The sequence below is a fragment of the Dendrobates tinctorius genome, unplaced genomic scaffold (assembly GCF_039654945.1).
Source record: "Dendrobates tinctorius isolate UK_male_01 unplaced genomic scaffold, ASM3965494v1 ptg000196l, whole genome shotgun sequence".
Taxonomy (NCBI): Eukaryota; Metazoa; Chordata; class Amphibia; order Anura; family Dendrobatidae; genus Dendrobates; species Dendrobates tinctorius.
The window spans coordinates 21,734,915-21,761,959 of NW_027361863.1; the positions used below are offsets into that span (position 1 = coordinate 21,734,915).

Here is a 27,045-nt window from a genome sequence, read left to right on the forward strand (position 1 = left end):
GAGAGAGAAACGCTGGGGAGGAAAGAGAGTGAAATGCTGGGGGAGAGAGAGAAAAATGCTGAGTGGGAGAGAAACGCTGGGGGAGAGAGTGAAACGCTGAGGGGGAGTGAGAGAGAGCTAAATGCTAGGGGAGAGCGAAACGTTGGGAAAGAGCAAAACGCTGGGGAGAGAGAGCGAAACGCTGGGGGAGAGAGAGCGAAACGCTGAGGGGAAGAGAGCTAAAGGCTTGGGGAGAGAGAAATGCTGGGGGAGAGAGCGAAACACTGAGGGGGAGAGCGAAACGCTGGGGGACAGAGAGCAAAAACGCTGGGCAACAGAGAGCGAAATGCTGGGAAAGAGAGCGAAACACTGGGGGAGAGAGAACGAAACTCTATGGGGGAGAGAACGAAACGCTGGGGGGAGAGAACGAAATGCTGGGGGGAGAGAATGAAATCCTGGAGGGGAGAGAGATCAAAACGCTGGGGGAGAGAGAAACGCTGAAGGAGAGAGAGAAATGCTGAGGGAGAGAGAGAAACGCTGGGGGAGAGAGGGCGAAACGCTGGGGGAGAGAGAACAAAACTCTGGTAAAGAGAGCGAAACACTGGGGGAGAGAGAAACTCTGTGGGGGAGAGAACAAAACGCTGGGGGGAGAGAGAGATCGAAACACTGGGGGGAGAGAGACTATTTGTCGGTGTATTATCAGGATTCTATTTGCTTAACAGATGTTTATTTGTACTTACATACGATACATACAACTGTTTCATGTTCAAGAAGACCTGAATGTCAGGTAAAACATTTGTCATATTCATAACACAAATTGGCTTTTACTCCATGTGACTTTTCTGATGATTAACGAGATCTGATTCCTGATTAAAATCCTTCCCACAATCTGAACATGAAAATGGCTTCTCCGTTATATGAATTCTCTCATGTCGATAAAGATTTGATATACGTGTAAAATCTTTCCCGCATTTTGGACATGAATATGGCTTCTCTCCTGTGTGAGTTTTCTGATGGCCAAGGAGATTCCTTTCTGAAATAAAATATTTCCCACATTCTGAACATGAAAATGTTTTCTCCTCTGTGTGATTTTTCATATGTACGGCATAATTGGATTGATTTGTAAAACGTTTTCCACATTCTGAGCACAAATATGGCTTCTCCCCTGTGTGACCTCTCTGATGTCTAACAAGATGTGATTGAGTTCCAAAACTTTTACCACATTCTGAACATCCATATGGCCTCTCTCCTGAGTGAGTTCTCTCATGTATAATAAGAGATGATTTATTTGCAAAAGGTCTCCCACATTCTGAACATGAATACGGCTTCTCCCCTGTGTGAGTTCTCTGATGAGTAACAAGATGTGATTTCCGCTTAAAATATTTCCCACATTCTATACATGAATACGGCTTCTCCCCTGTGTGAATTATCTCATGCATAACAAGAAAACACTTCTTGCTAAAACATTTTCCACATTCCGAACAGGAAAATGGTTTAGGTATTGATTTTTTATTAGCCCATCTAATAATTTTCTTTGGTTTATCAGTGTTTGATGAATCAGAAGATGAAGGTATGTCTGGGGTAATGGCAGGTTCTTCATGTGTAGCTTGTCTGATATCAGGATTATCTGCTTTACAATCTGACGTCAGATATCCCTCCGATATCCTGGTATCGTCATCTGTCAAAAAATAACACAAATTCACACATTTTATTATTTTTGAACAATAAAACCTTAAAAGTATGTTCCTATTGTATAACACTTTAGCTGCAATTTCTGTCAAAACCACAATTAATCAGGTAGTAGCATGTGCTGATGATCTTCTGCCCATATATGTCAATCACTTACTGCTTATACATTTTCACAAGACACTACAGGGAATCTGTCACCAGGTTTTTGCTATGTAATCTGTGAACACCATAATGTAGAAGCAGAGACCCTGATTCCAGCTATGTGTCTATGTGCCGACCACCCAACCTCATATTCAAGAAATAATTTCTAAGAACATTACATGCATAAATAATAGCAATTAATGCACCACAGTGACTTAGATATACCGAACAGCTGTTAAATCTGAGTTCTCATTCTATGTTCTGCAATACCATCATATTTCCTTGACTCCTTCCTGCTGTGGCCAAATTTTATGTTTACACCTTCAATTTTTCCTTCCCTTTTTCTAAGAACCATATTTTTCTTATTTTTCTATTGATATTACGACACAGAATCTGTTACTGGGCTTTTTCAAACCCATCTGAGAGCAGCATAGTGTAGGAACAGAGACCCTGATTCCAGCAATGTATCACTTACTGGGCTGCTTGCTGCAGTTTTGATAAAATCCCTGTTTTCTGTGCTGCAGAACTAGTAGTTCTCTGAATGCTGAGCTCTGTATAACCCCGCCCATACCCCTGATTGGCCGCTTTCTGTATACACTCTGCATAGGCAGAACGCTGTCGATCAGTGGTGGGAGCTCATGAATATGGAAGACCACTAGTCCTGTAGTGATACAATCACCGTTTTATCACCAGAAGATCATCAGAATTACAGCAAGTAACTCAATAGAGGAACACATCGCTGGAAACAGATTATTTGTCTCTACGTTATGCTGCTCTCAGATTAGGGGTGACAGATTCCCTTTAACAAGTTTTATGATGAGGCTGGTGTACTTACTGTGAAAATCCAAGCCTATTATGAGTCCAGCTGGAGCTCCATATGTTCAATAAAGTATCGTAAATTTACAGTCTTACTGCGATCTATTTTAAAAATAAGTACACCAGCCTCTTCAGGTCTGCTAGATTTATTTAATAATGTTGCAGTTTATGTTGTGAAAGCTGCTGACAGATCCACTTTAACAAATTCAACGAAGTTGATCACGTGTCTGTAATCTGCATTGTGTGGCCACTACTCACCCGAGCTGTTATCTGTAGGAGTCTCCTCGTTACACCGCCTCCTCTCCGGGACATCCATCGCCTCCGTTTTTATTATGGTCGGAGCATTACTATTATTCAGATCTTCTTCCTGGTTCAAAAACTGTGAAATAAATATGGTGGAAGTCACAAATACTTGGACGCGTCACATGGAACAATAAAAAAAAAACAACAACGTCGGAGCCGCAATCTCAGGGTTACTGAGCCGAAATCTTAGGAGTGAAGTGGTTCCCAGCCGTCAGACCCCAATGATCAGTAGTCACCCACCGTTCTATGGATACGGAATAACATTGATTTGGGAATATGTCTTTAATTAGCAGGACGACCAAAAATAACATTACGGCAAATATCTGCAGGTCTCCTGTATAAATCCAACCTGTCGGTTCCTTATCCCAACCTGTTCCACAGCCAGAAAACTGCGAGGAGATCCAGACAGCCTGTAATGTCTGTGGTCAGCCGCCTTCTCCGCCATGTTTAAAGCTATATATATATATATATATATATATATAAATATAAATAATCGTCTTATTATGTCTTTCTGTCTGTAACCGGAATCCCGCGTGCGCAGGCGCAGTCCGGAATTCGAAGGACGCACGCCACCACTACCGCGGGTGATCTCCGGCCACACACACGTCAGCGGCGACGCAGCTGGGAGATGACCGGCGCTGACCGATACCCAGGGTCCGGAGGACAGGAGACTCCTCCGGACCCTCGGTACCATCAACCTGTAAAAAATAGAATTAAAATAAAAAAGAGTGATATTCTCACCTTCCGACGGCCTCCGGACTCTTTCCCTACTCTTCACGCTCCCGGCATCTTCCGTTCCCAGTAATGCTTTGCGCCAAAGACCGCTGATGACGTCGCGCTCTCGCGAGAGTGACATCATCTCCGGTCCTTCGCGCTAAACATTACTGGGAACGGAAGATGCCGGGAGCGTGAAGAGTAGGGAAAGAGTCCGGAGGCCGTCGGATGGTGATGAGTATATCACTTTTATTTTTAATTTTAATCTCCCGCTGGCCATATTCTAGAGTCAAAAAGAGAAAAAGAAGCCAGCTCACCTGAAGGCATGTGTAGTGGATAGCCCGGATCACGTGCAGTCTTCACGCAGTAACCAAGGAAAAAGAAAAAAGGTCCAGATATCTACTACTTGTTACTCATGTGAACACACCACTTTTTGCTCCGTTTTGGACTTGTTTTTAACAATAAATTGGGCTTGAATTTGCAAAGCTGGACCTTTTTTCTTTTTCCATATTCTAGAGTACCTGATGCTTTAGAATCGGGCCACCATCTAGTATATATTATATATATATATATATATATAAAACTGAGTGTATGTATGTATGTATGTATGTATGTGTGTGTGTGTGTGTGTGTGTGTATCAAGCCATGCCCACTCCACATAGCAACTAAGCATCTTTCATTTCACCAGAGCTATTTAAAAGATGAAAGCTGAGCTGTGATTGGTTGCTATGAGCAACAGTTTTCCTTGTAGACAGTTGTGGTAACTGAGGCCTATTATTCTTATCATTTCTATGGTGTTATCGTCCTTCCGTAAAGCTGGAAATAACACAGTTTATTACCATGCGACCCAGACCACCCTCTGACACAGACTGCAGGGGGAGCCCAGTATCACACAGGATAGGATTAGATACACGGCTCAGCAGTCAGTATCACACAGGATAGGATTAGATACACAGCTTAGCAGACAGGATAGGATTAGACACATGGCTCAGCAGGCAGTATCACACAGGATAGGATTAGATACACGGCTCAGCAGTCAGTATCACACAGGATAGGATTAGACACACGGCTCAGCAGTCAGTATCACACAGGATAGGATTAGATACACGGCTCAGCAGTCAGTATCATACAGGATAGGATTAGATACACGGCTCAGCAGTCAGTATCACACAGGATAGGATTAGATAAACGGCTCAGCAGACAGTATCACAGGATAGGATTAGATACACAGCTCAGCAGACAGTATCACACAGGATAGGATTAGATACACAGCTCAGAACACAGTATCACACAGGAGAGGATTAGATACACAGCTTAGTAGACATTATCACACAGGATAGGATTAGATACACGGCTCAGCAGTCAGTATCACACAGGATAGGATTAGATACACGGCTCAGCAGTCAGTATCACACAGGATAGGATTAGATACACGGCTCAGCAGTCAGTATCACACAGGATAGGATTAGATACACGGCTCAGCAGTCAGTATCACACAGGATAGGATTAGATACACGGCTCAGCAGTCAGTATCACACAGGAGAGGATTAGATACATGGTTCAGCAGTCAGTATCACACAGGATAGGATTAGATAAACGGCTCAGCAGACAGTATCACAGGATGGGATTAGATACACAGGTCAGCAGACAGTATCACACAGGATAGGATTAGATACACAGCTCAGCAGTCAGTATCACACAGGAGAGGATTAGATACATGGTTCAGCAGTCAGTATCACACAGGATAGGATAAGATACACGCCGAGCGACGCGTGGACGCAGATGGGAGGACGTCAGGATTGCCGGGTCTGAAAGGTAAGTAGCGATCGCTGTATCTGGGTCGCCCTCCCAGGGCAGCGGGGTACTCTGTACCGGGCCGGTATCTCAGAGGGGAATGTCACAGCAGCGGTGACCCGGTCCGTGGCCCTGGGCGCCCATGTAAAAGGGGTTAAGTGATGGAATAAAGTTTATGAGTGAATGATTCGTGACGCCACCTGTGATGTTCGGCAAGGGAGATGTTAAGCCGACGCTGCAGACAGATCCTCTGGGACAGATGGTGTGGTGCAGCAATGATGGTGTGGCCCTCCACAGGCAGGGCTGTAGTCCCAGGGCAGAGTAGATGAAGTGACAGTGAGGGGAGACGTGGATGGTGCAGTGTTAGGCACAAAGATGTAGCAGTGCTGAATGTGTTGACGCAGGAATAAGCGGAGGACACCAGGGCATGCAGTTCCAAAGCTTTACTCACAGTCTGTTGTGCATACAGGTGCCCGCATCCGTGCTGTGTCCTCCGGGTCCGTGGCTCAGCCAACCTCCAGGCAAGATGAAGCACTCCCTTCCAACACTCCGCCAACATATGTGCCTTTTCTGAACGTCTCCCTTTTGCGCCTATAGTGAAGTACTCTCAGTACTGAGTTACACTGGAGTTCCTCCTGTCAGATGTTCCTATGAACTCTTCTTGTACGGCAGACAGCTGTAGCCTGCTTCGGGGACTCCTTACTACCTAGTCCCGGCTCACTCTCGTTGCTGTTGTGCCCCCAAGTCTTGTGTGGGAATAAAGTGGTCACTACTAGTATTACTCCGGTGTCTGCTGCAGGACCATTAGTATCCATACAACCTCGGGGCCCGGACCCCGGCCTTGCGCTGTGAACTTGGGAAGGGTTCTCCTCTAAGGCTGGAGTCACACTAACCTGCGCAAAATATGGTCAGTATTTTACATGCGTAATACGGATGACAGACCCCTAAATAGTGCTCCGTATGTCATCCGTAAGCAAGGTGTGGTCGCGTATTTTGCGCATGTAAGCATCCGTATGCAATCCGTATGGCATCCGTATGGAGAGATTTTCTCGCAGGCTTGCAAAATGGACATATAATGGAGCCCTATGACAGTTTTAATAAAGAAAGGAAAGAATAGATATAGACACATAGAATGCATATATATATATATATATATTTATTTATATATATGTATTCTATGTGTATATATCTATTCTTTCATTTCTTTATTAAACCTGTCAGTGTGAGTTTACTGTATCGCGCACTGAATTGCCGGCTTTGCTAAAAAACACCGAGTGCGTATTTCTCGCAAGTCACACGTGTGTTCAGTGTGTAATCCGTATTTTTTGCGCACCCATAGACTTGCATTGGCGTGCTACGGGCGTAGTACGCTGACAATCGCAGCATGCTGCGAGTGGCATGGAGCGGAGGATACGGATGAGAAATATACGCCTGGTGCGAGTGACCCCATAGAGAATCATTGGTCCGTGTCTAATGCGTGCTTTTTGCGCCTCTCACGCACCCGTATTCCTCGCCAGTGTGACTCCGGCCTAACCCTAATCCTCAGTCCTCCTGTCCTTGCGTTCCGTACTAATCTTTCCTTCTTATGGAGAGTCAGGCTTTCCATCAATGTCCCTTTCCTGTGCCAGTGGACCCAGGTCACTGAGGTCGGCTGCAGCACTTCCTTCATCCATCCCACTCAGGGGATCTTCACTCTTCCACTGACTCTGTCAGACTGACTAAATCCTAAACTCTTCCCGCTCTCTTGGTGCCAACTAAGCTCCACCCACCTACCAGCACGCTTCGTGTTCCAAGCAGGGAGCCACCAAAGGGTGCTCTGCTACACTACTGTGTTGTGTGGGATGCAGGTGTTGGAGCGTGGTCAGGTGTCTCCACCTCAGGAGGAGGTGCAGTACCTCTGTGGCGACTGAACCCTCAGGGGCGCCACATATCGCTGCTGCATCGCTGTGAGATCTGCCTGTGTGGCAGCTCACTAGCGACCATTTAGCGATGCACCCGCGATCCTGACCGGGTCGTATCGTCGGGATCGCTGGTGCATCGCTAAATGTAAAGGGGCTTAAAATACACTGCTCAGCAGTCAGTATCACACAGAATAGGATTAGATACACAGCTCAGAACACAGTATCGCACAGGAGAGGATTAGATACACAGCTTAGCAGACATTATCACACAGGATAGGACTAGATACACGGCTCAGCAGTCAGTAGCACACAGGATAGGATTAGATACACGGCTCAGCAGTCAGTATCACACAGGATAGGATTAGATACACAGCTCAGCAGTCAGTATCACACAGGATAGGTTTAGATACACGGCTCAGCAGTCAGTATCACACAGGATAGGATTAGATACACGGCTCAGCAGTCAGTATCACACAGGATAGGTTTAGATACATAGCTCAGCAGTCAGTATCACACAGGATAGGATTAAATACACGGCTCAGCAGTCAGTATCACACAGGATAGGATTAGATACACGGCTCAGCAGACAGTATCACAGGATACGATTAGATACACGGCTCAGCAGACAGTATCACACAGGATACGATTAGATACACAGCTCAGCAGACAGTATCACACAGGATAAGATTAGATACACAGCTCAGCAGAGAGTATCACACAGGATAAGATTAGATACACAGCTCAGCAGAGAGTATCACACAGGATAGGATTAGATACACGGCTCAGCAGTCAGTATCACACAGGATAGGATTAGATACACGGCTCAGCAGACTGTATCACACAGGATAGGATTAGATACACAGCTCAGCAACAGGATGTGCCAAAGCAGAGGACATTTTCATTTCAAGAATTCCATTCATTCCATCTGATTTGCCTTTTGATTTTAAACACCTCCAGTTTCCAGTTCAACTGCTATTTGCAATGTCCATTAACAATGCTCAGGGACAGTCCTTGAAAGTAGTAGGGATCGATTTGCAATCTCCATGCTTTTCTCATGGTCAACTTTACGTGGTCTGTTCAAGAGTTGGAACTGCCAAAAATCTGTTCATCTTTGCACCAAAAGGAAAAACCAAAAATGTTGTTTATCAAAAGGCTCTTGAATGAGTTGAAAATAAAATACTATCAATACTTGGGTAATTGTTTAGTTAATTTGTGTTGCAAATCTGTAGTGCTGAATATATGATGTGAAATGTTTTTATGTGCAATATAATCATTATAATTTGTTATAACTAGCCACAGTTGGTTACTATGCCCGGGCAGCGCCAGGCTCTTCAGCTAGTTATATAGTAATGGAGATTGGGCAGAAGACCCGGCCTGCGCAGCCTCCTGCACATCAGAGTCCTACATCCTTCTCTCCACCTACCTGATGATCCTGTGAACAGTCCGGAGGTCCGGGATGTCTCTCTGGCGTCGTCCTCTTAATGGTTCTAACTGTAGGAAACACATAAGGAAATCAATTCATTCTTCACGTAAGTAATTTATAGATTAGACACTTTGGGAAACTCAATGATTGTAATTAATTTACTAATAAGTTTTTTAACCAGATTTACTTTGTTTTCGACCCTTCAGAAGCCACACCACCTTTTTAATGACAGCAGTATCTTCTGATCACACGGTACTCCCGTCATTTATATGGAAGCGCATGTAACCAAAGACATCAGAGATCTCATCGTTGACCAACAAGAAAAGTCAAATCTTCTGTTCCAATGTTTGATGGCCATGGTCAAACATCTATGTAGACCATGGAACGAGCAGTGGGGTTCAGTAAGATGAATTTTACTTAATTTATAGCCTTCAGAAAACTTTTTCTATTTTTTTTAAATTCTTCAGTGTCTGGTCAGCCCCTTTAAGATTTTCCTAAAGTACGCAACCCCTTTAACAGATGAGTGTGTTTAGTTCTGTCTATTACCTGGTGGTACTCGGAGCTGAGGAGCCTCCATCATGATGTCCTTGTACCGATCCTTGTGTCCTTCTAGATACTCCCACTCCTCCATGGAGAAGTAGACGGTGACGTCCTGACACCTTATAGAAACCTGCCACATACAATGATACCGTCATCCCCCGATCCCTTCATACCGTCACTGTATAATGTCCCAGCATTCCCAGCAGTGTCACCTCTCCAGTCAGCAGCTCAATCATCTTGTAGGCGAGTTCTAGGATCTTCTGGTCATTGATGTCCTCATGTATCTGGGGGTGCCGTGGAGGCCCCAGGATTGGGCTCGTGTTTCCTTCCCGTCCCTCAGACCCAGGAGCCTGACAGCGATCACTAGAGGTCTTCCTCACCACTGTGTAATCCTGCTTGTGGAAAGACACATTTATAAATATCACTAGAGACATAACAAGAGTCTTTCATCTCTCCAATTACAGTTGCGCTTAAAAGTTTGTTAAACTTTAAAAAATGTTTATATTTCTGCAAAAAATGTGACCTAACACTATAACATGTTTTACACAAGTCCTAAAAGTAGACAGAGAACCAAATGAAACAAAGCAGTAAAAATATTAGATTTTTTTTTTTTTCAAAGGAGATCAGGGATCTATCAACATCTGAATTTCACAGCAGATGTTTGAGGAAGGGTATCATGGTATGAACAAAGGAGATTTCTAAGGACCTCAGAAGAAGAGTTACTGATACTTATCAGGCTGTGTTACGCCGGCCACTCGCACGCCTTCTAAGCGCCGCCCTACTCACCGTATTTTGCTCTGCTCCATCCAATACCTGACCATCGCCTTGATTTGCCTTGTGCTGGTTGTGAGTCATAGGGGGGCGCAGCTGAACGCCGAAGGAATCTGTTTCCACTCTTTCCTGCAGAGATTTGCTTTCCCTGCCTATCAGCTGCTAGCAGGCGATTTATCAGGTGACTCCACCCTCCATTCCTCGCCAGAACATTAGTTCCAAACCTGCTAGTACCTGGTTCTTGGGTACCTTTGTATTGTTTACCAGCTTTTTTTGACATTTCTATCCCTAAGTCTAGCTCTGTACTGTAAATCCTTGCTGCTTGCTCTGACCTTGGACCGTCTGACTTCACGTCTGCTTCGCCCTCTTGTACCTCGTACTTATGTCTGTGACCCTCCGATCAGCTACTGCAGTCCTGGGGAATGCCTGGGAGTGATATCTGGTGTCTACCGGCAGCCCAACCTATCCACACCATGAGATACCCTAGTAAAGATCCAGTAGACTCTTAGTCGCACCTCTCAAAAGTAAGTCCAGTCCGTGGCGCAGTGGGTCCGCACTCACCAGCATTACCGACTGGCAAAAATTACTAAATTTTCTCTGAAGAATTTGGACTCCACCAAGACAGGTTGCGTAGAAATAGAGGTGATCGAAGAACATTATTATCTTCCCCAGAAGTGGCCAACCAATAAAGCAAAGTGCATAATAATCACAATGAAACCCAAGACAACCTCTAAGTAACTAAAGGCCTCTTGCACATTAGCTAATGTTAATTTTCATGGGTCCACCATCACAAGGACACTGAACAACAGCAAAGGTGTGCAATGAGAAATTGCAAGGAGAAAGCCACTGCTATCTAAAAAGAGCATTGCTGTCAGTCTATAGTTCGCTAATGATCACCTGGACAAGACAAAAGGCTACTGAAATAAAGTTTTCTACACGGATCGGACCAAAATAAAGCATTGTGGTTTAAATGAGAAGCATTATATTTGAAGAAAGAATACACTACATCACAGCATAAAAACCTCTTACAACTGTGAAGCACGGTGATCATAATATCATGGTGTGGGCGTCTTCTGATGCATGTGAGCCAGGATAGCTGCCATCATTGATGGAACAATGAATTCTGAATTATACCAGCAAATTCTAAAGGGAAATGTCCGGACATCCGTCCATGGGCTGAATCTCAGAAGAATGTGGGTCATGCAGCAAAACAAAAGACTGGTTACATAGGAATAAAGGTAAAAATTTTGGAGTGGCAGAGTCAGAGTCCTCACCTTAATCCTACAGAAAAATTGTGGGAGGACATACTCAAATGCGAAACGGCCACCATCTGCATAGTAACATAGTTATCAAGGCCAAAAAAGCCATGTGTCCATCCAGCTCAGCCTATATTCTATCAGAATAAATCCCCAGCTCTACGTCCTTCTAAAGAACCTAACAATCACTGTAAGATACAATATTGTTATGCTCCAGTAAGACATCCAGGCCTCTCTTGAACCCCTCGACTGAGTTCGCCATCACCACCTCCTCAGGCAGGGAATTCCAGATTCTCACTGCCCTAACAGTAAAGAATCCACTTATGTGTTGGTGGAAACACCTTCACTCCTCCAGACGCAGAGAATGCCCCCTTGTGACTGTCACCTTCCTTGGTATAAACAGATCCTCGGAGAGATATTTGTATTGTCCCCTTATAAACTTATACATGGTTATTAGATCACCCCTCAGTTGTCTTTTTTCTAGAGTAAATAATCCTAAGTTTGCTAATCTCTTTGGGTATTGTAGTTCCCCCATTCCCTTTATTAATTTTGTTGACCTCCTTTGTACCCGCTCTAGTTCCATTATATCCTTCCTGAGCACCGGTGCCCAGAACTATACACAGTACTCCATGTGCGGTCTCACCAGGGATTTGCACAGAGGCAGTATAATGCTCTCATCATGTGTATCCACACCTTTTAATGCACCCCATGATCCTGTTTGCCTTGGCACCCGCTGCCTGGCACTGGCTGCTCCAGGTAAGTTTATCATTAACCAGGATCCCCAAGTCCTTCTCCATAGTAACATAGTTTTGAAGGCTGAAGGAAGACCTTATGTCCATCTAGTTCAGCCTATTTTTAGTGCAGCTGTTCTGCATTGTTGATCCTGGGGAAGGCAAAAAACCCACAGAGTAGAAGCCAATTTTCTCCATAGGGAAAAAAATTCCTTCCCCTAAGCTGGGTCAACCATCTACCTATAATATTCTGTTATTCGTAACCTTCTATACTGTTACTCACAAGAAAAGCATCCATTCCTTTCTTACATTAATTCATTCAGTGAGCTGGCCATCACCACTTCCTCAGGAAGAGAATTCCAGAGCCTCACTGCTCTTACCGTGAAGAACCCTCTTCTATGCTGGTGCAGAAATTGTCTTTCCTCCAAACGAAGAGAATGCCCCCTTGTTCTTGTCACAGTCCTTGGTACAAACAGTTCATTGGAGAGATCTCTGTATTGCCCTCTGATATACTTGTACATATATATTAGGTCTCCCCCAAGTCTTCTCTTTTCTAGAGTAAATAGACCTAATTTTGATAACCTTTCTGGGTATTGTAGTGAACCAACTCCATTTATCAGTTTAGTAGCCCGCCTTTGAACCCTTTCAAGTTCAGTAATGTCTTTCTTGAGCACCGGCGTCCAAAATTGCACACAATACTCCAAGTGTGGTCTGACGAGTGATTTGTACAGAGGAGAATTATGTTTTTATCTCGTGTCCCCAGACCTCTTCTAATGCATCCCATGATCCATGTCAGATTTACCCAGTGGTTTCCCGTTCAGTGTGTAGTGGTGATATTGACTCCTTCTTCCCATGTGTATAACCTTACATTTATCATTGTTAAACCCCATCTGCCACTTTTCGGCCCAAGTTCCCAACTTATCCAGATCCATCTGTAGCAGAATACTATCTTCTCTTGTATTGACTGCTTTACATAGTCTTGTATCATCTGCAGATATCGATATTTTACTGTGTAAACCTTCTACCAGATCGTTAATAAATATGTTGAAGAGAAGAGGTCCCAACGCCGACCCCTGCGGTCCCAACACCGACCCCTGCGGTCCCAACACCGACCCCTGCGGTCCCCAATGGTCACAGCGACCCAGTTAGAGAATATACCATTTATAACCCCCCTCTGCTTTCTATCACTCAGCCAGTTACTTACCCATTTACACACATTTTCCCCCAGACCCAGCATTCTCATTCTGTGTACAAACCTCTTGTGTGGCACGGTATCAAACGTTTTGGAAAAATCAATATCCAATGACTCACCTTGGTCCCGTCTATAGCTTACCTCTTCATAAAAACTGATTAGATTGGTGTGACAGAAGCGATTCCTCTTAAACCCATGCGGATATGGCGTTACCAGGGCCGGACTGAGCATCGGGCACTTCTGGCAAATGCCAGAAGGGCCGGTGCCTGTAGTAGGCCGCTCGATCCGTTCTTGGCCTCAGGGAAGCCAGTAATAGCAAAATATGAGAGAAAGCTAAAGGATCTTTGGTGACATCATGACCATGTGGTCAATCGCATGCATGTGTAGGTGGGATCAGAATACCAGCAGGGACGGCGGTCACATGATCCATTCATCACAGAGAAGTATGTGCCTGCACTGCAATGCCATCCAGGATGGGGCACCACACGGCAACTGCGGGGCGGGGGTCACAGAGTGATGATGTGTGCCGATGACCACGGTGGGGTAGGTGCGCTCATTAACCCCTGCAGCGCTGGACAGGTGTGTAAGGTGCTGCAATAGTGACTTCAGGATCCAACCATATAGTAGCCGGCATTGGGCGTGTAATGCGAGGAGCCGTGGTGAACTACAGGTATCAGGGAGCCTCTGCGTGCTAAGCAGTGTAGTGGTGTGTGGGACGGGGGTGTGAGAAAAACAGCAGAAAAAGGGCAGCTGTACCATCACCCTGTCTGAGGTCACAATACTAATGTTAGCCCTCCCCTGTAACCAGTATAACAATAAAGGGGGGACTCATGGCAGTATAAACCCTTATGTTTTTTACATGATGTCTTGGTCACAATAGGGTTAACAATCTGGTCTTATGTCCTGTCAAGACCCTGTGTCGAGCTGGAACCGGGTTTATCTGGTTCTTGGCGCTTTTTTTTAAAGCAACTGTCATTGGTCAGTTGATATTGGCGGTTGGTTTTCTACACTATATAGAACTGTTTATCTTATCTGTGGCATTCCGTCGCTGACAGTGAAGATCCGCCCGCCCTCCCCTTTCGTTAGCCGTTTTTTCTGGTCGTGATGTTCCTTTTGTGGGGAAATCGCCCTTAATTGGGTGGATTGGATTTGTTATTGGAAATATGGTGTTTTGATATGTTATTTATTGAATGGAGTATTTATTACAGAATATGTAACCCAAAAATAAACATCACGGCCACTTTTCTGCCAATCTTATTGTCTGGAGTATTTATTTTATGTGAATGGGTTTTGTGCGGCCATGCACTGCAGCAGCTGCCACGATAAAGGGGGCAATGTACTGGTGAGAGTAACCGCCATGGCGGTGGGCTGCCTAGTAATATAACTGCACGTGGAGGAGGTGTGTATAGGGCGCTTGTCACATGCTGCACCACTGTCTGCGGCGCAATCCTGGGGGATACGTGTGTGTGAGATATGTGAGCTGTGTGTGTGTGAGCTGTGTGATACATGTGTGTGAGAGGTGCGTGTGTGTGAGCATGAGCCATGTATGTGAGCTACGTGTGTGTGAGCTGTATGATACATGCATGTGTGTGAGCTGTGTGTGAGCTACTTGTGTGTGTGAACTGTCTGATTCATGTGTGACTTGTGTGTGAGCGTGAGCTGTGTGCTATATATGTGTGTGTGTGATACGCAGGGGTGGATTAAGGGTAGCCAGGGCCCGGGGCAGTTCAGACTCTGTGGGCCCCCCTCGTCACGTGACGGGGGTCACGAATCGTAGAGCCACACTCTACATAGAGAATAATGGGGCCTCCAGCACCGACCTCCACCCGCAGAGCCGCACTCTACATAGAGAATAATGGAGCCTCCAGCACCGACCTCCACCCACAGAGCCGCACTCCACATAGAGAATAATGGAGCCTCCAGCACCGACCTCCACCCACAGAGCCGCACTCCACATAGAGAATAATGGGGCCTCCAGCACCGACCTCCACCCGCAGAGCCACACTCCCCATAGAGAATAATGGGGCCTCCAGCACCGACCTCCACCCACAGAGCCACACTCCCCATAGAGAATAATGGGGCCTCCAGCACCGACCTCCACCCGCAGAGCCGCACTCCACATAGAGAATAATGGGGCCTCCAGCACCGACCTCCACCCACAGAGCCACACTCCCCATAGAGAATAATGGGGCCTCCAGCACCGACCTCCACCCACAGAGCCACACTCCCCATAGAGAATAATGGGGCCTCCAGCACCGACCTCCACCCGCAGAGCCACACTCCCCATAGAGAATAATGGGGCCTCCAGCACCGACCTCCACCCACAGAGCCGCACTCCACATAGAGAATAATGGAGCCTCCAGCACCGACCTCCACCCACAGAGCCACACTCCCCATAGAGAATAATGGGGCCTCCAGCACCGACCTCCACCCACAGAGCCACACTCCCCATAGAGAATAATGGGGCCTCCAGCACCGACCTCCACCCGCAGAGCCGCACTCTACATAGAGAATAATGGAGCCTCCAGCACCGACCTCCACCCACAGAGCCGCACTCCACATAGAGAATAATGGGGCCTCCAGCACCGACCTCCACCCGCAGAGCCACACTCCCCATAGAGAATAATGGGGCCTCCAGCACCGACCTCCACCCGCAGAGCCGCACTCCACATAGAGAATAATGGGGCCTCCAGCACCGACCTCCACCCGCAGAGCCGCACTCCACATAGAGAATAATGGGGCCTCCAGCACCGACCTCCACCCGCAGAGCCGCACTCCACATAGAGAATAATGGGGCCTCCAGCACCTACCTCCACCCGCAGAGCCGCACTCCACATAGAGAATAATGGAGCCTCCTGCACCGACCTCCACCCGCAGAGCCGCACTCCACATAGAGAATAATGGAGCCTCCAGCACCGACCTCCACCCGCAGAGCCAAACTCCACATAGAGAATAATGGAGCCTCCAGCACCGACCTCCACCCGCAGAGCCGCACTCCACATAGAGAATAATGGGGCCTCCAGCACCGACCTCCACCCGCAGAGCCACACTCCACATAGAGAATAATGGAGCCTCCAGCACCGACCTCCACCCGCAGAGCCGCACTCCACATAGAGAATAATGGCGCCTCCAGCACCGACCTCCACCCGCAGAGCCGCACTCCACATAGAGAATAATGGGGCCTCCAGCACCGACCTCCACCCGCAGAGCCACACTCCACATAGAGAATAATGGGGCCTCCAGCACCGACCTCCACCCGCAGAGCCACACTCCACATAGAGAATAATGGAGCCTCCAGCACCGACCTCCACCCGCAGAGCCGCACTCCACATAGAGAATAATGGCGCCTCCAGCACCGACCTCCACCCGCAGAGCCCCACTCCACATAGAGAATAATGGAGCCTCCAGCACCGACCTCCACCCGCAGAGCCGCACTCCACATAGAGAATAATGGAGCCTCCAGCACTGACCTCCACCCGCAGAGCCCCACTCCACATAGAGAATAATGGAGCCTCCAGCACTGACCTCCACCCGCAGAGCCGCACTCCACATAGAGAATAATGGCGCCTCCAGCACCGACCTCCACCCGCAGAGCCCCACTCCACATAGAGAATAATGGAGCCTCCAGCACCGACCTCCACCCGCAGAGCCGCACTCCACATAGAGAATAATGGCGCCTCCAGCACCGACCTCCACCCGCAGAGCCCCACTCCACATAGAGAATAATGGAGCCTCCAGCACCGACCTCCACCCGCAGAGCCAAACTCCACATAGAGAATAATGGGGCCTCCAGCACCTACATCCACCCGCAGAGCCACACTCCACATAGAGAATAATGGAGCCTCCAGCACCGACCTCCACCCGCAGAGCCACACTCCACATAGAGAATAATGGGGCCTCCAGCACCGACCTCCACCCGCAGAGCCCCACTCCACATAGAGAATAATGGGGCCTCCAGCACCGACCTCCACCCGCAGAGCCGCACTCCACATAGAGAATAATGGGGCCTCCAGCACTGACCTCCACCCGCAGAGCCACACTCCACATAGAGAATAATGGGGCCTCCAGCACCGACCTCCACCCGCAGAGCCACACTCCACATAGAGAATAATGGGGCCTCCAGCACCGACCTCCACCCGCAGAGCCACACTCCACATAGAGAATAATGGGGCCTCCAGCACCGACCTCCACCTGCAGAGCCGCACTCCACATAGAGAATAATGGAGCCTCCAGCACCGACCTCCACCCGCAGAGCCACACTCCACATAGAGAATAATGGGGCCTCCAGCACCGACCTCCACCCGCAGAGCCGCACTCCACATAGAGAATAATGGCGCCTCCAGCACCGACCTCCACCCGCAGAGCCGCACTCCACATACATGGCTGCTCTCAGTGCTCTGTGCTGTGCGCACAGGACCTGTGATGAGGTCACAGGAGGGGAGGAGACAGGGGTCACATGATCGGGGGTCCTGACACCTTACCTCCTGTGATCTCATCACAAGCCTTTGCACGCTACCAGCAGCACCAGCGTTCACGCTACTTGTAGATGCTGCTGGTAGCAGAGCACATAATGCCGCCCCCACGGTCACTCACTTTTAGGTGGGGAGAAGATGGAGTGCCATTGCAGCAGCCAGCAGGAATGTGGTGGGGGCCCCCTTAGAAGCTCTTGTGGTGGGGGCCCCGGGGCTGAAGCCCCGCCTGCCCTGCCTGTAATCCGGCCCTGCGCGGTGGCGGATTATAATGGGGCAATTTACTGGCCTGGGCTGTGGGCCCCTTAACCCCACTGAGCCCGGGGCAACTGCCCAAATTGACCTCATTATAATCCGCCACTGGTGATACGTGTGTGAGGCTGTGTGTGTGTGAGAGGCTGTGTGTGAGTGCTGTATGATACGTGTGAGATGTGTGAGCAAGTTGTGTGTGAGATACGTGTGTGATACGTGTGAGGCTGTATGTGTGTGTGAGTGCTGTGTGATACGTGAGAGACTGTGTGTGTGTGGCTGTGTGTTTGTGAGGCTGTGTGTGTGAGTGTGTGTGTGTGTGCTGTGTAATACATGTGAGGCTGTGTGTGAGTGCTGTGATACATGCGTGTGAGCTACTTGTGTGTGGGAGCTGTGTGATGTGTGTGTGAGACTGTGTGTGTGCGAGGCTGTGTGTGTGCTGTGTAATACATGTGAGCTGTGTGTGTGAGAGCTGTGTGATACATGCGTGTGCGATATGGGAGAGCTGTGTGATACATGAGTGTGAGTGTGTGTGTGAGATACGTGTGTCATACATGTGAGGCTGTGTGTGTGTGAGGCTGTGTGTGTGAGAGAGGCTGTGTGAGAGCTGTGTGATACATGTGTGTGTGATACGTGTGAGCTGTGTGATACGTGTGTGTGTGAGCTGTGTGTGAGCGTGAGCTGTGTATGTGAGCTACTTGTAAGTGTGAGCTGTGTGATACATGCGTGTGTGATACGTGTGAGCTGTGTGTGAGCTGTGTGATACGTGTGAGCTGTGTGAGCTAAAGCAAAAGTTAGCACAACCTGCCAGTGTTCTACGATTTGGGTGAGGACATTCATTGTATGTGGACAGGTGAATTTTTTTTGTGCCAGGGCTGCTTTTTGGTCTCAGTCCGGCCCTGGGAATTACACAGTTATTCTCATTGAGATAATCCAGAATAACATCCCTCAGAAACCCTTCACATATTTCACCAACAATAGAGGTTAGACTTACTGGCCTATAATTACCAGGTTCACTTTTTTGAATATTGGTACCACATTTGCTATGCGCCAGTCCTGTGGAACAGACCCCGTCGCTATAGAGTCCCTAAATATAAGAAATAATGGTTTGTCTATTACATTACTTAGTTCTCTTAGTACTCGTGGGTGTATGCCATCCGGACCTGGAGATTTATCTATTTTAAACTTATTTAGCCGGTTTCGCACCTCTTCTTGGGTTAGCAGCACCTGTTATTCTTCTTCCTGGTGCCATGTTTTAAGAATTTGAGTAAAGATGATTTATTTTATCTTGATCAGTGAGTGCCGCTAAACCTTCTTGCTTTGGACATTCTATTTGCTTTCCCTGTCTAGGACGGTTAGCTGAGCACCACCAGACTTTGGCTGTCACACATGTTGGATCGCAGTGCTCAGTCGTCCACCCCATTTTACTGCCAATGCAGAGTCCATTTGTATTCTTCCTCACCAACATAACAGAGGTGCGGCTGTTCTGTAGTGAGGAATGGAATAAAATGTCCACAAGCCAACGTCCAATATTAATTAACAGTTAACGGAAAACATTTTGATGCGGTTTTTGCTGCGCAAGGACACCAGATACTGACAGCAGAGGTTCACATACTTTTACCATTCACAGACATGAGATATTGGAACATTCCCCTCATTTAGTAAAACAACAAAGTCTAATATTTTTGACTGATTTGTTCAAGTTTGGTTCTTTGTCAACTTTTAGAACTTGTGTGAAAATCTGATGTAGTTTCAGGTCACAACTTTGCAGCAATATAACTCATTTCTGAAGGCTTCACAAACCTTCAAGCGCTAGTGTGCGGCATTCATCATCATTAAGACGTAACGTGACGTCATCAGAATCTCTCACCTCTCCTGTAACCTGGAAGAGGATCTCTAGGGTGAGGTGTAATATCCTCTCCGCCATCTTGTCCCGGTCTTTATCCATTCTTGAAGGGTCAATCAGGAAAAATCTTATTTAGAACTTATCGGCGGAGAAGATTCTATGTTGTTGGAATCTGAAACCAAAGAAGATGAGCCGATGGAGAATCATACAAAATCTCATGGTAAAAAATACAATTACTTAAGATAATAACAGAAATCATTTACAAAGTATGATGTGGGTCAGTGATGGGATATCGCTAGGACGTGCTGTGGGGATGGGACTTCTGGAGCCTTCACCGTCCCGAGAGTCACTGTGACGACTCCTGGAGTGGACCCTCTGGGTCGTGACCCCAACCCTCCCAGGGTGAGCTGCCCTAGTGAAGACCACCCACTATACAGGGAGTGTCAGGGGCAAGCCCCAGGGGGTGAGGCACCACGACTGCTGGCACCAGGCGGCCGGCTCACAGGAGACACGAGTGGGTGAGTGTGTCTCCAGGAACGTGTAAAGCGTGGACACGGGAACACGTGGTATACAGAGACTTCATTCGTTTGGGTGCGAGTGCAGCAGGATGCGTGCAAGGAGCACGTCAGAGCACTGAGTCAGGCAGCAGGTGTGCCAGGAGGTGTAACAGAGTACAGGAGCAGGGTGTGTGCCAGAGAGCACAACTGAGCATAAGACAGAGCGCAGAATTGGTACATGTGCCAGGAGGCACAACAGAGTAAGAGACTGAGTACAGGATCAGAGCATGTGCCAGGAGGCACAACTGAGTATGAGACAAAGCACAGGGTCCGAGTGTGTGCCAGGAGGCACAACTGAGTATAAGACAGAGCACGGAATTAGAATGTGTGCCAGGAGGCACAACTGAGTATAAGACAGGGCACGGAATCAGAGTGTGTGCCAGGAGGCACAACTGAGGATGAGACAGAGTACAGGTTCAGAGCATGTGCCAGGAGGCACAACTGAGTATGAGACAGATTACAGGGTCAGAGCATGTGCCAGGAGGCACAACCAAGTACAAGGCAGAGTGCAGGTTCAGAGTGTGTGCCAAAAGGCACAACAGAGTGCAAGGCAGGGTACCTGAATACAGCGCACAGCCAGGCAGGGACACGGCAGACCAAGCCAGGAAGCACAACAATAATCAGGCACCTCCCCTAGGAAGAGGTAGCCTGATATAGCACATGATCACGAGAGCTTCCTGGGTCAAGTCCTCCAGTGCCATAGAGAGGACTGACCTGGAGACCGAACTGAGAAAAGCGCGCAAGTGCAGACATAACATGGAGGAGACAGGGACCTAGGTACGAGAGGTGCGCGTGCGCACCCGGCGGGACCCCCGGAGTTACCGCGGCTCCGGAAGAGATGACGTCGGGACCGAGGTCCCGCCCCCAGGTGAGCGTGGCGTGACAGTACCCCCCCCTTTACGCCCCCTCTTTCTAAAACTGGAGAGGAACTGAGACAAAATCTGGGGTGCATGGATATTCTCCCTGGGTTCCCATGACCTCTCCTCGGGGCCAAAACCCTTCCAATCGACCAAGAACATGGTTCTCCCTCTTACCTTCTTCATGGCCAAAATATCATTCACCTCAAACTCATCCCCCAAGTCAACAGGCTGGGGTGTGTGGCCTGGGGAAGGATGAAATCGGTTAATAACCACAGGTTTAAGGAGAGACACATGGAAGGAATTGGGAATACGGAGTGAAGGAGGCAGCTTCAATTTGTAAGCAACATCATTAATCCGCCTGAGGACCTCAAAAGGACCAATGTAACGGGGACCCAGCCTATAAGATGGTACCTTAAGGCAGACGTATTTGGTGGAGAGCCACACCTTGTCACCAGGGAGAAATGGAGGAACATCCAGGCGCCTCTTGTCAGCGTGTAATTTCATTCTGTCCTGTGCTTTCTCGAGAGCGGTTTTGGTCTCCTGCCATACCCTGGAGAACTCCACAGACAGAGAATCGGCAGCAGGTACCCCCAAGACAGGAAGTACCAGTAGAGGCACATTGGGATGCTGTCCAAAGACGATGAAGAAAGGAGACTTGGTAGACAATTCACTGGAGTGATTATTGTAGGCGAACTGAGCCCAAGGAAGTAGACCGACCCAGTCATTCTGATGAGCATTAGAAAAATGCCGGAGGTAGGATGTAAGTATCTGGTTGGTACGTTCCACCTGTCCATTGGTTTGGGGGTGATAGGCGGAGGAGAAATCCAATGACACTTTCATGAGTCCGCATAGAGCTCTCCAGAACCGGGAGGTGAATTGGACCCCTCTGTCTGACACGATGTGCTGGGGGAAGCCGTGAATCCTGAAGATATGGTAAATGAAGATCTTCGCCAAGTCAGGAGCAGAGGGTAGTCCGGGAAGAGGAATGAAGTGGGCCATCTTTGAAAATCGGTCTACAACCACCAAGACCACAGTACAACCGGAAGAACAAGGCAGATCAGTAATGAAATCCATGGCTATGTGCTGCCATGGAGCCGACGGAACGGGAAGCGGGAACAGAAGACCGGAGGGTGGTTGTCTGGGTATCTTGTTCTGGGCACAGGATGGGCAAGATGCTACAAAGTCTTTAACATCCTGGGAGAGAGAGGGCCACCAATAATGGCGAGAGATTAAGTCCAAAGTCTTTTTGACACCAACGTGGCCGGCAATCTTGGACGAATGTCCCCAATTTAGCACCTGTTTTCGGTTATTCTCAGCCACAAAGGTTCTTCCCGGAGGTAACGTGGTTAACTTGACAGGAGCCACAGTAATTACTATGGATATATCAATGATATGACGACAGGAATGATCTTGACAACGCATCCGCTCTAACGTTTTTATCGCCGGGCCGAAAATGTAGCTCAAAGTCAAAGCGGGCGAAGAATAGGGACCACCTGGCTTGCCGAGGATTGAGCCTCTGTGCGGACTGGATGTACGCCAGGTTCTTATGGTCCATGAAGATCTTGAATGGATGTATGGCACCTTCCAGTAAGTACCTCCACTCCTCCAAGGCCAATTTAATGGCCAATAGCTCTTTGTCGCCAATGGAGTAGTTCTGCTCAGTGGAGGAAAATACTTTAGAAAAGAAGCCACAGGTGACAAAACGTCCAGAAGAGGATTTCTGCAGAAGGACTGCGCCAGCCCCGGCAGAGGATGCGTCCACCTCGAGAGTGAAAGGTCTACTAACCTCAGGTCGGTGAAGCGCCGGAGCAGCGGCGAAGGCTTGTTTCAACGACTGGAAGTCCTCTTCAGCCTCAGAGGGCCAAGCCTTTGGGTTAGCTCCCTTGCAGATAAGGGACGAGATGGGGCGAACCAACGAGGAGAAATGAGGAACGAACTGTCGGTAGTAGTTCGCAAAACCAAGGAAGCGTTGGATTGCCTTCATCCCATGGGGCTGTGGCCAATCGAGGACGGCGGACACCTTTGCCGGATCCATGAGTAGACCTGATTCTGAGATAATGTACCCCAAGAATGGCAGAGACGTTTGCTTGAAGGCACATTTCTCGAGCTTGGCATAAAGGCGGTTCTCCCTCAGGCGCTGGAGGACTTGACGCACGTTCTTTCTGTGGGCGGAGAGGTCTGGAGAAAAACGAGGATGTCATCCAGATAGACTACCACGCAGGAGTGCAGCATATCCCGGAAGACGTCATTCACGAACTCCTGGAACACCGCTGGGGCATTGCAGAGGCCGAAGGGCATGACCAAGTACTCGTAGTGACTGTCTCTGGTGTTAAAGGCGGTCTTCCACTCATCCCCGGAATGAATGCGGATCAAGTTGTAGGCCCCACGAAGATCCAGTTTGGTGAAAATGCGAGTTCCTCTAAGTCGGTCAAAGAGCTCCGGGATCAATGGCAATGGGTACTTGTTCTTGACCGTGATATCGTTCAGGCCTCGGTAGTCTATGCAAGGACGGAGGGAGCCGTCCTTCTTTTTTACAAAGAAAAATCCCGCTCCCGCGGGCGAGGAGGACTTACGGATAAAACCTCTTGCAAGGTTCTCCTGGATATACTCAGACATAGCTTGGGTCTCGGCAGGGGATAGCGGGTATATCCTACCCCTGGGTGGCGTAGAACCAGGAATGAGGTCAATCGGACAGTCATATGGCTGATGGAGGAGCAGTCTCGGCCTCCTTCTTGTCGAAGACATCTGCAAAGGACCAGTAAGCCGATGGCAGACCTGTAGGTGCCGGGGATGGACTGGCAGAGTTCATCGGACGGACAGGCAACAGGCACTTCTCCTGACAGAACGGTCCCCACCGGAGTATCTCGCCCGACCGCCAGTCCAGGGTTGGCTCATGAGTCCGTAGCCAAGGGAGGCCTGATTATACTGTGACGACTCCTGGAGTGGACCCTCTGGGTCATGACACCAACCCTCCCAGGGCGAGCTGACCTAGTGAAGACCACCCCCTAAACAGGGAGTGTCAGGGGCAAGCCCCAGGGGGTGAGGCACCACGACTGCTGGCACCAGGCGGCCGGCTCACAGGAGACACGAGTGGGTGAGTGTGTCTGCAGGAACGTGTAAAGCGTGGACACGGGAACACGTGGTATACTATACAGAGACTTCGTTCGTCCGGGTGTGAGTGAAGCAGGATGCGTGCAAGGAGCATATCAGAGCACTGAGTCAGGCAGCAGGTGTGCCAGGAGGTGTAACAGAGTACAGGAGCAGGGTGTGTGCCAGAGGGCACAACTGAGCATAAGACAGAGCGCAGGATTGGTACGTGTGCCAGGAGGCACAACAGAGTAAGAGACTGAGTACAGGATCAGAGCATGTGCCAGGAGGCACAACTGAGTATGAGACAAAGCACAGGGTCCGAGTGTGTGCCAGGAGGCACAACTGAGTATAAGACAGAGCACGGAATTAGAGTGTGTGCCAGGAGGCACAACTGAGTATAAGACAGGGCACAGAATCAGAGTGTGTGCCAGGAGGCACAACTGAGGATGAGACAGAGTACAGGGTAAGAGCGTGTGCCAGGAGGCACAACTGAGTATGAGACAGAGTACAGGGTCAGAGTGTGTGCCAGGAGGCACAACTGAGTATGAGACAGATTACAGGGTCAGAGCATGTGCCAGGAGGCACAACAGAGTGCAAGGCAGGGGACCTGAATACAGCGCACAGCCAGGCAGGGACACGGCAGACCAAGCCAGGAAGCACAACAATAATCAGGCACCTCCCCTAGGAAGAGGTAGCCTGATATAGCACATGATCACGAGAGCTTCCTGGGTCAAGTCCTCCAATACCATAGAGAGGACTGACCTGGAGACCGAACTGAGAAAAGCGCGCAAGTGCAGACATAACATGGAGGAGACAGGGACCTAGGTACGAGAGGTGCGCGTGCACACCCGGCGGGACCCCCGGAGTGACCGCGGCTCCGGAAGAGATGACGTCGGGACCGAGGTCCCGCCCCCAGGTGAGCGCGGCGTGACAGTCACGGCTCTGATTCTGCACCGAGTCCCCTTCACTGTTTCTTCAGTGGCTCCCAACCACCAGACTCCTGCAGCGGAGGTTTCCCTGACCCTTCTTAAAAATAGAGTTGTGTGTACCTAAAAATGTCGCCATGCAAAGATACAATCCCCCCCACAGTGAACATAGACCGCCCTCATACGGCGACATCAAAAGCTGTTCGACAGCCGCAACGCATGCAGGGTTCACCTGTTTGTTGTCGAACAGCCGCGAGACCTCAAACTTATCACCCGAGCATGATAACACTTTATCAGAGTACGTTCGCTCATCACTATTGGTTATAAGTCACTCATGAAGGGGTTAAAGATCCCTGTGCCCAGTAATGGAGAATCTCCACATACCTCCCTCTCCGCCTGCAGAGCCGGACACTGGATATAGGGCTGTTCTGTGCTTACAGGACCTGTGGTGATGTCACAGTCATGGGATCAGTCACATGGGTGGAGTCAGCGATCACATGACCAGGATACTCGCTGCACAGGACTGCTGTGCTGGTTGTCATGGAGATGGATCTCACTTTCCTTCTGCTGTTCCTATATCTCTTATATCACTAGTTATAAGGCATCTAATATAATTAATCAGATATTCCTTAACCCTTTAAGGTCCCGTGTATTTTGCAGCCTCACAATTTTTGTTTTAGTTTTTTTCATCATCATATTCTGATGTAAAATAACAAATTATATTATGGTACCGTGTTAGCCAGAAAAATCGATGTAAATACCTAAAAATAACAATATTCTAGGAGAGATCCCTTTATTGGTAAGAAGAATTATATTTGCAGCTTTCAGAGCACAGCGGCGCCTTCTTCAGGCTGGTTCACAAATGAATTACTGAGACGAGAGCACAACATTTAAGAGATATTACAATAGGACATTTGTGCACTGGGTGGATGGGGAGAGGCCTCCTAATGCCGGGATCACACAAGCGAGCAGTGTCGGGACTGGAGTGCCCAGGGTCCACCAGTAACACTGACTTTGGGGCCCCACCTGCATACAAATATTACACTCCCCTCGTTCACAAATTTACCTAAATCTCTATATAATAATAAACTGGGTAGTTTGATTAATGAATGATGAGATGCTGCCTTTTTCTGTACAGAATCAATTGAATTATGCCAAGTACTTCTCATACAGTGGGGTTGGGGGCCCAGATCTGCACAGGGGCCCACCGGGGGATTCCCCTGTTACCCTATGGGCCAGTCCGAGGCTGCATGCGAGAAACACGGCCGAGTCTCGCATGTTAATACCCGGCACTGCCACCTGCACTCAGGAGCGGAGCGTTCAGCTGTATGTATTGCTATGCGGCCGCACGCTCCAATCCGAGTGCCGGGTATTCACATGCGAGACTCAGCCGTGTTTCTCGCAAGTGTGATCCCGGCCTAAAGAGGAGACAAGGAAATCAAATTGGGTTTCTTGTTACAAATGGAGGTGGTGGGAGTGAAAACTTACAGATCTGGAGTTCTGTCTGGTGGAGGTGTGAACTGTGTCCATGTTGGGAGCCTGGTGTTAAATTGTCAAAGAGTTGACTTACCTGATTTTTCTCTCTCTGTCGTCCTTAAAATGACCTTTCAGTATTAAAGGGGCTGTCCACTGCTAGGACGACCCCTTCTTGATCTAAAGGTCTGGCCCCGATAAAATAAAAAAGCCCATCATCACCTCCCGTGCCGGCACGTTCCCGTGGTCTCGGCACTTGCTCTCCCCGAGACTCCCATGCAGTGGTTGTGACACGCGACCCCAGCGTTGTCAAATTGAACATGCA

The 27,045-nt window shown here is 48.5% G+C and overlaps 1 protein-coding gene across 5 annotated transcripts; it reads right to left on the reverse strand.

Moving 5' to 3' along the window:
• Window positions 1-663: 663 nt before the first annotated feature.
• LOC141056293 (gastrula zinc finger protein XlCGF66.1-like) lies at window positions 664-27,045 on the reverse strand. Of its 5 annotated transcripts, none has more exons than XM_073553035.1 (7): window positions 26,818-27,045; window positions 19,839-19,986; window positions 9,513-9,692; window positions 9,307-9,430; window positions 8,761-8,828; window positions 2,884-3,004; window positions 664-1,657 (listed from the first exon to the last, which is right to left on the reverse strand). In XM_073553035.1, the coding sequence occupies exons 2-7, from the start codon at window positions 19,914-19,916 to the stop codon at window positions 804-806; spliced, it is 1,425 nt and encodes a 474-aa protein (XP_073409136.1). In that variant the 5' UTR covers window positions 19,917-19,986; window positions 26,818-27,045; the 3' UTR covers window positions 664-803. The 5 variants fall into 5 exon arrangements, with proteins under 5 accessions (XP_073409136.1, XP_073409137.1, XP_073409133.1 ...); XM_073553036.1 differs by lacking the exon at window positions 26,818-27,045 and adding an exon at window positions 26,736-26,756; XM_073553032.1 differs by lacking the exon at window positions 26,818-27,045 and adding an exon at window positions 25,632-25,793.

Bases quoted from the DNA above. Each gene is read 5' to 3' on its own strand.
- LOC141056293 (XM_073553035.1), bottom strand. From the start codon at position 19,916: ATGGATAAAGACCGGGACAAGATGGCGGAGAGGATATTACACCTCACC. The intron at 9,693-19,838 runs GTGAGAGATTCT...TTCCACAAGCAG, and splicing joins TCTTCCAGGTTACAGGAGAG to GATTACACAGTGGTGAGGAA. The intron at 9,431-9,512 runs GTGACACTGCTG...TGTATGTGGCAG, and splicing joins TTGAGCTGCTGACTGGAGAG to GTTTCTATAAGGTGTCAGGA.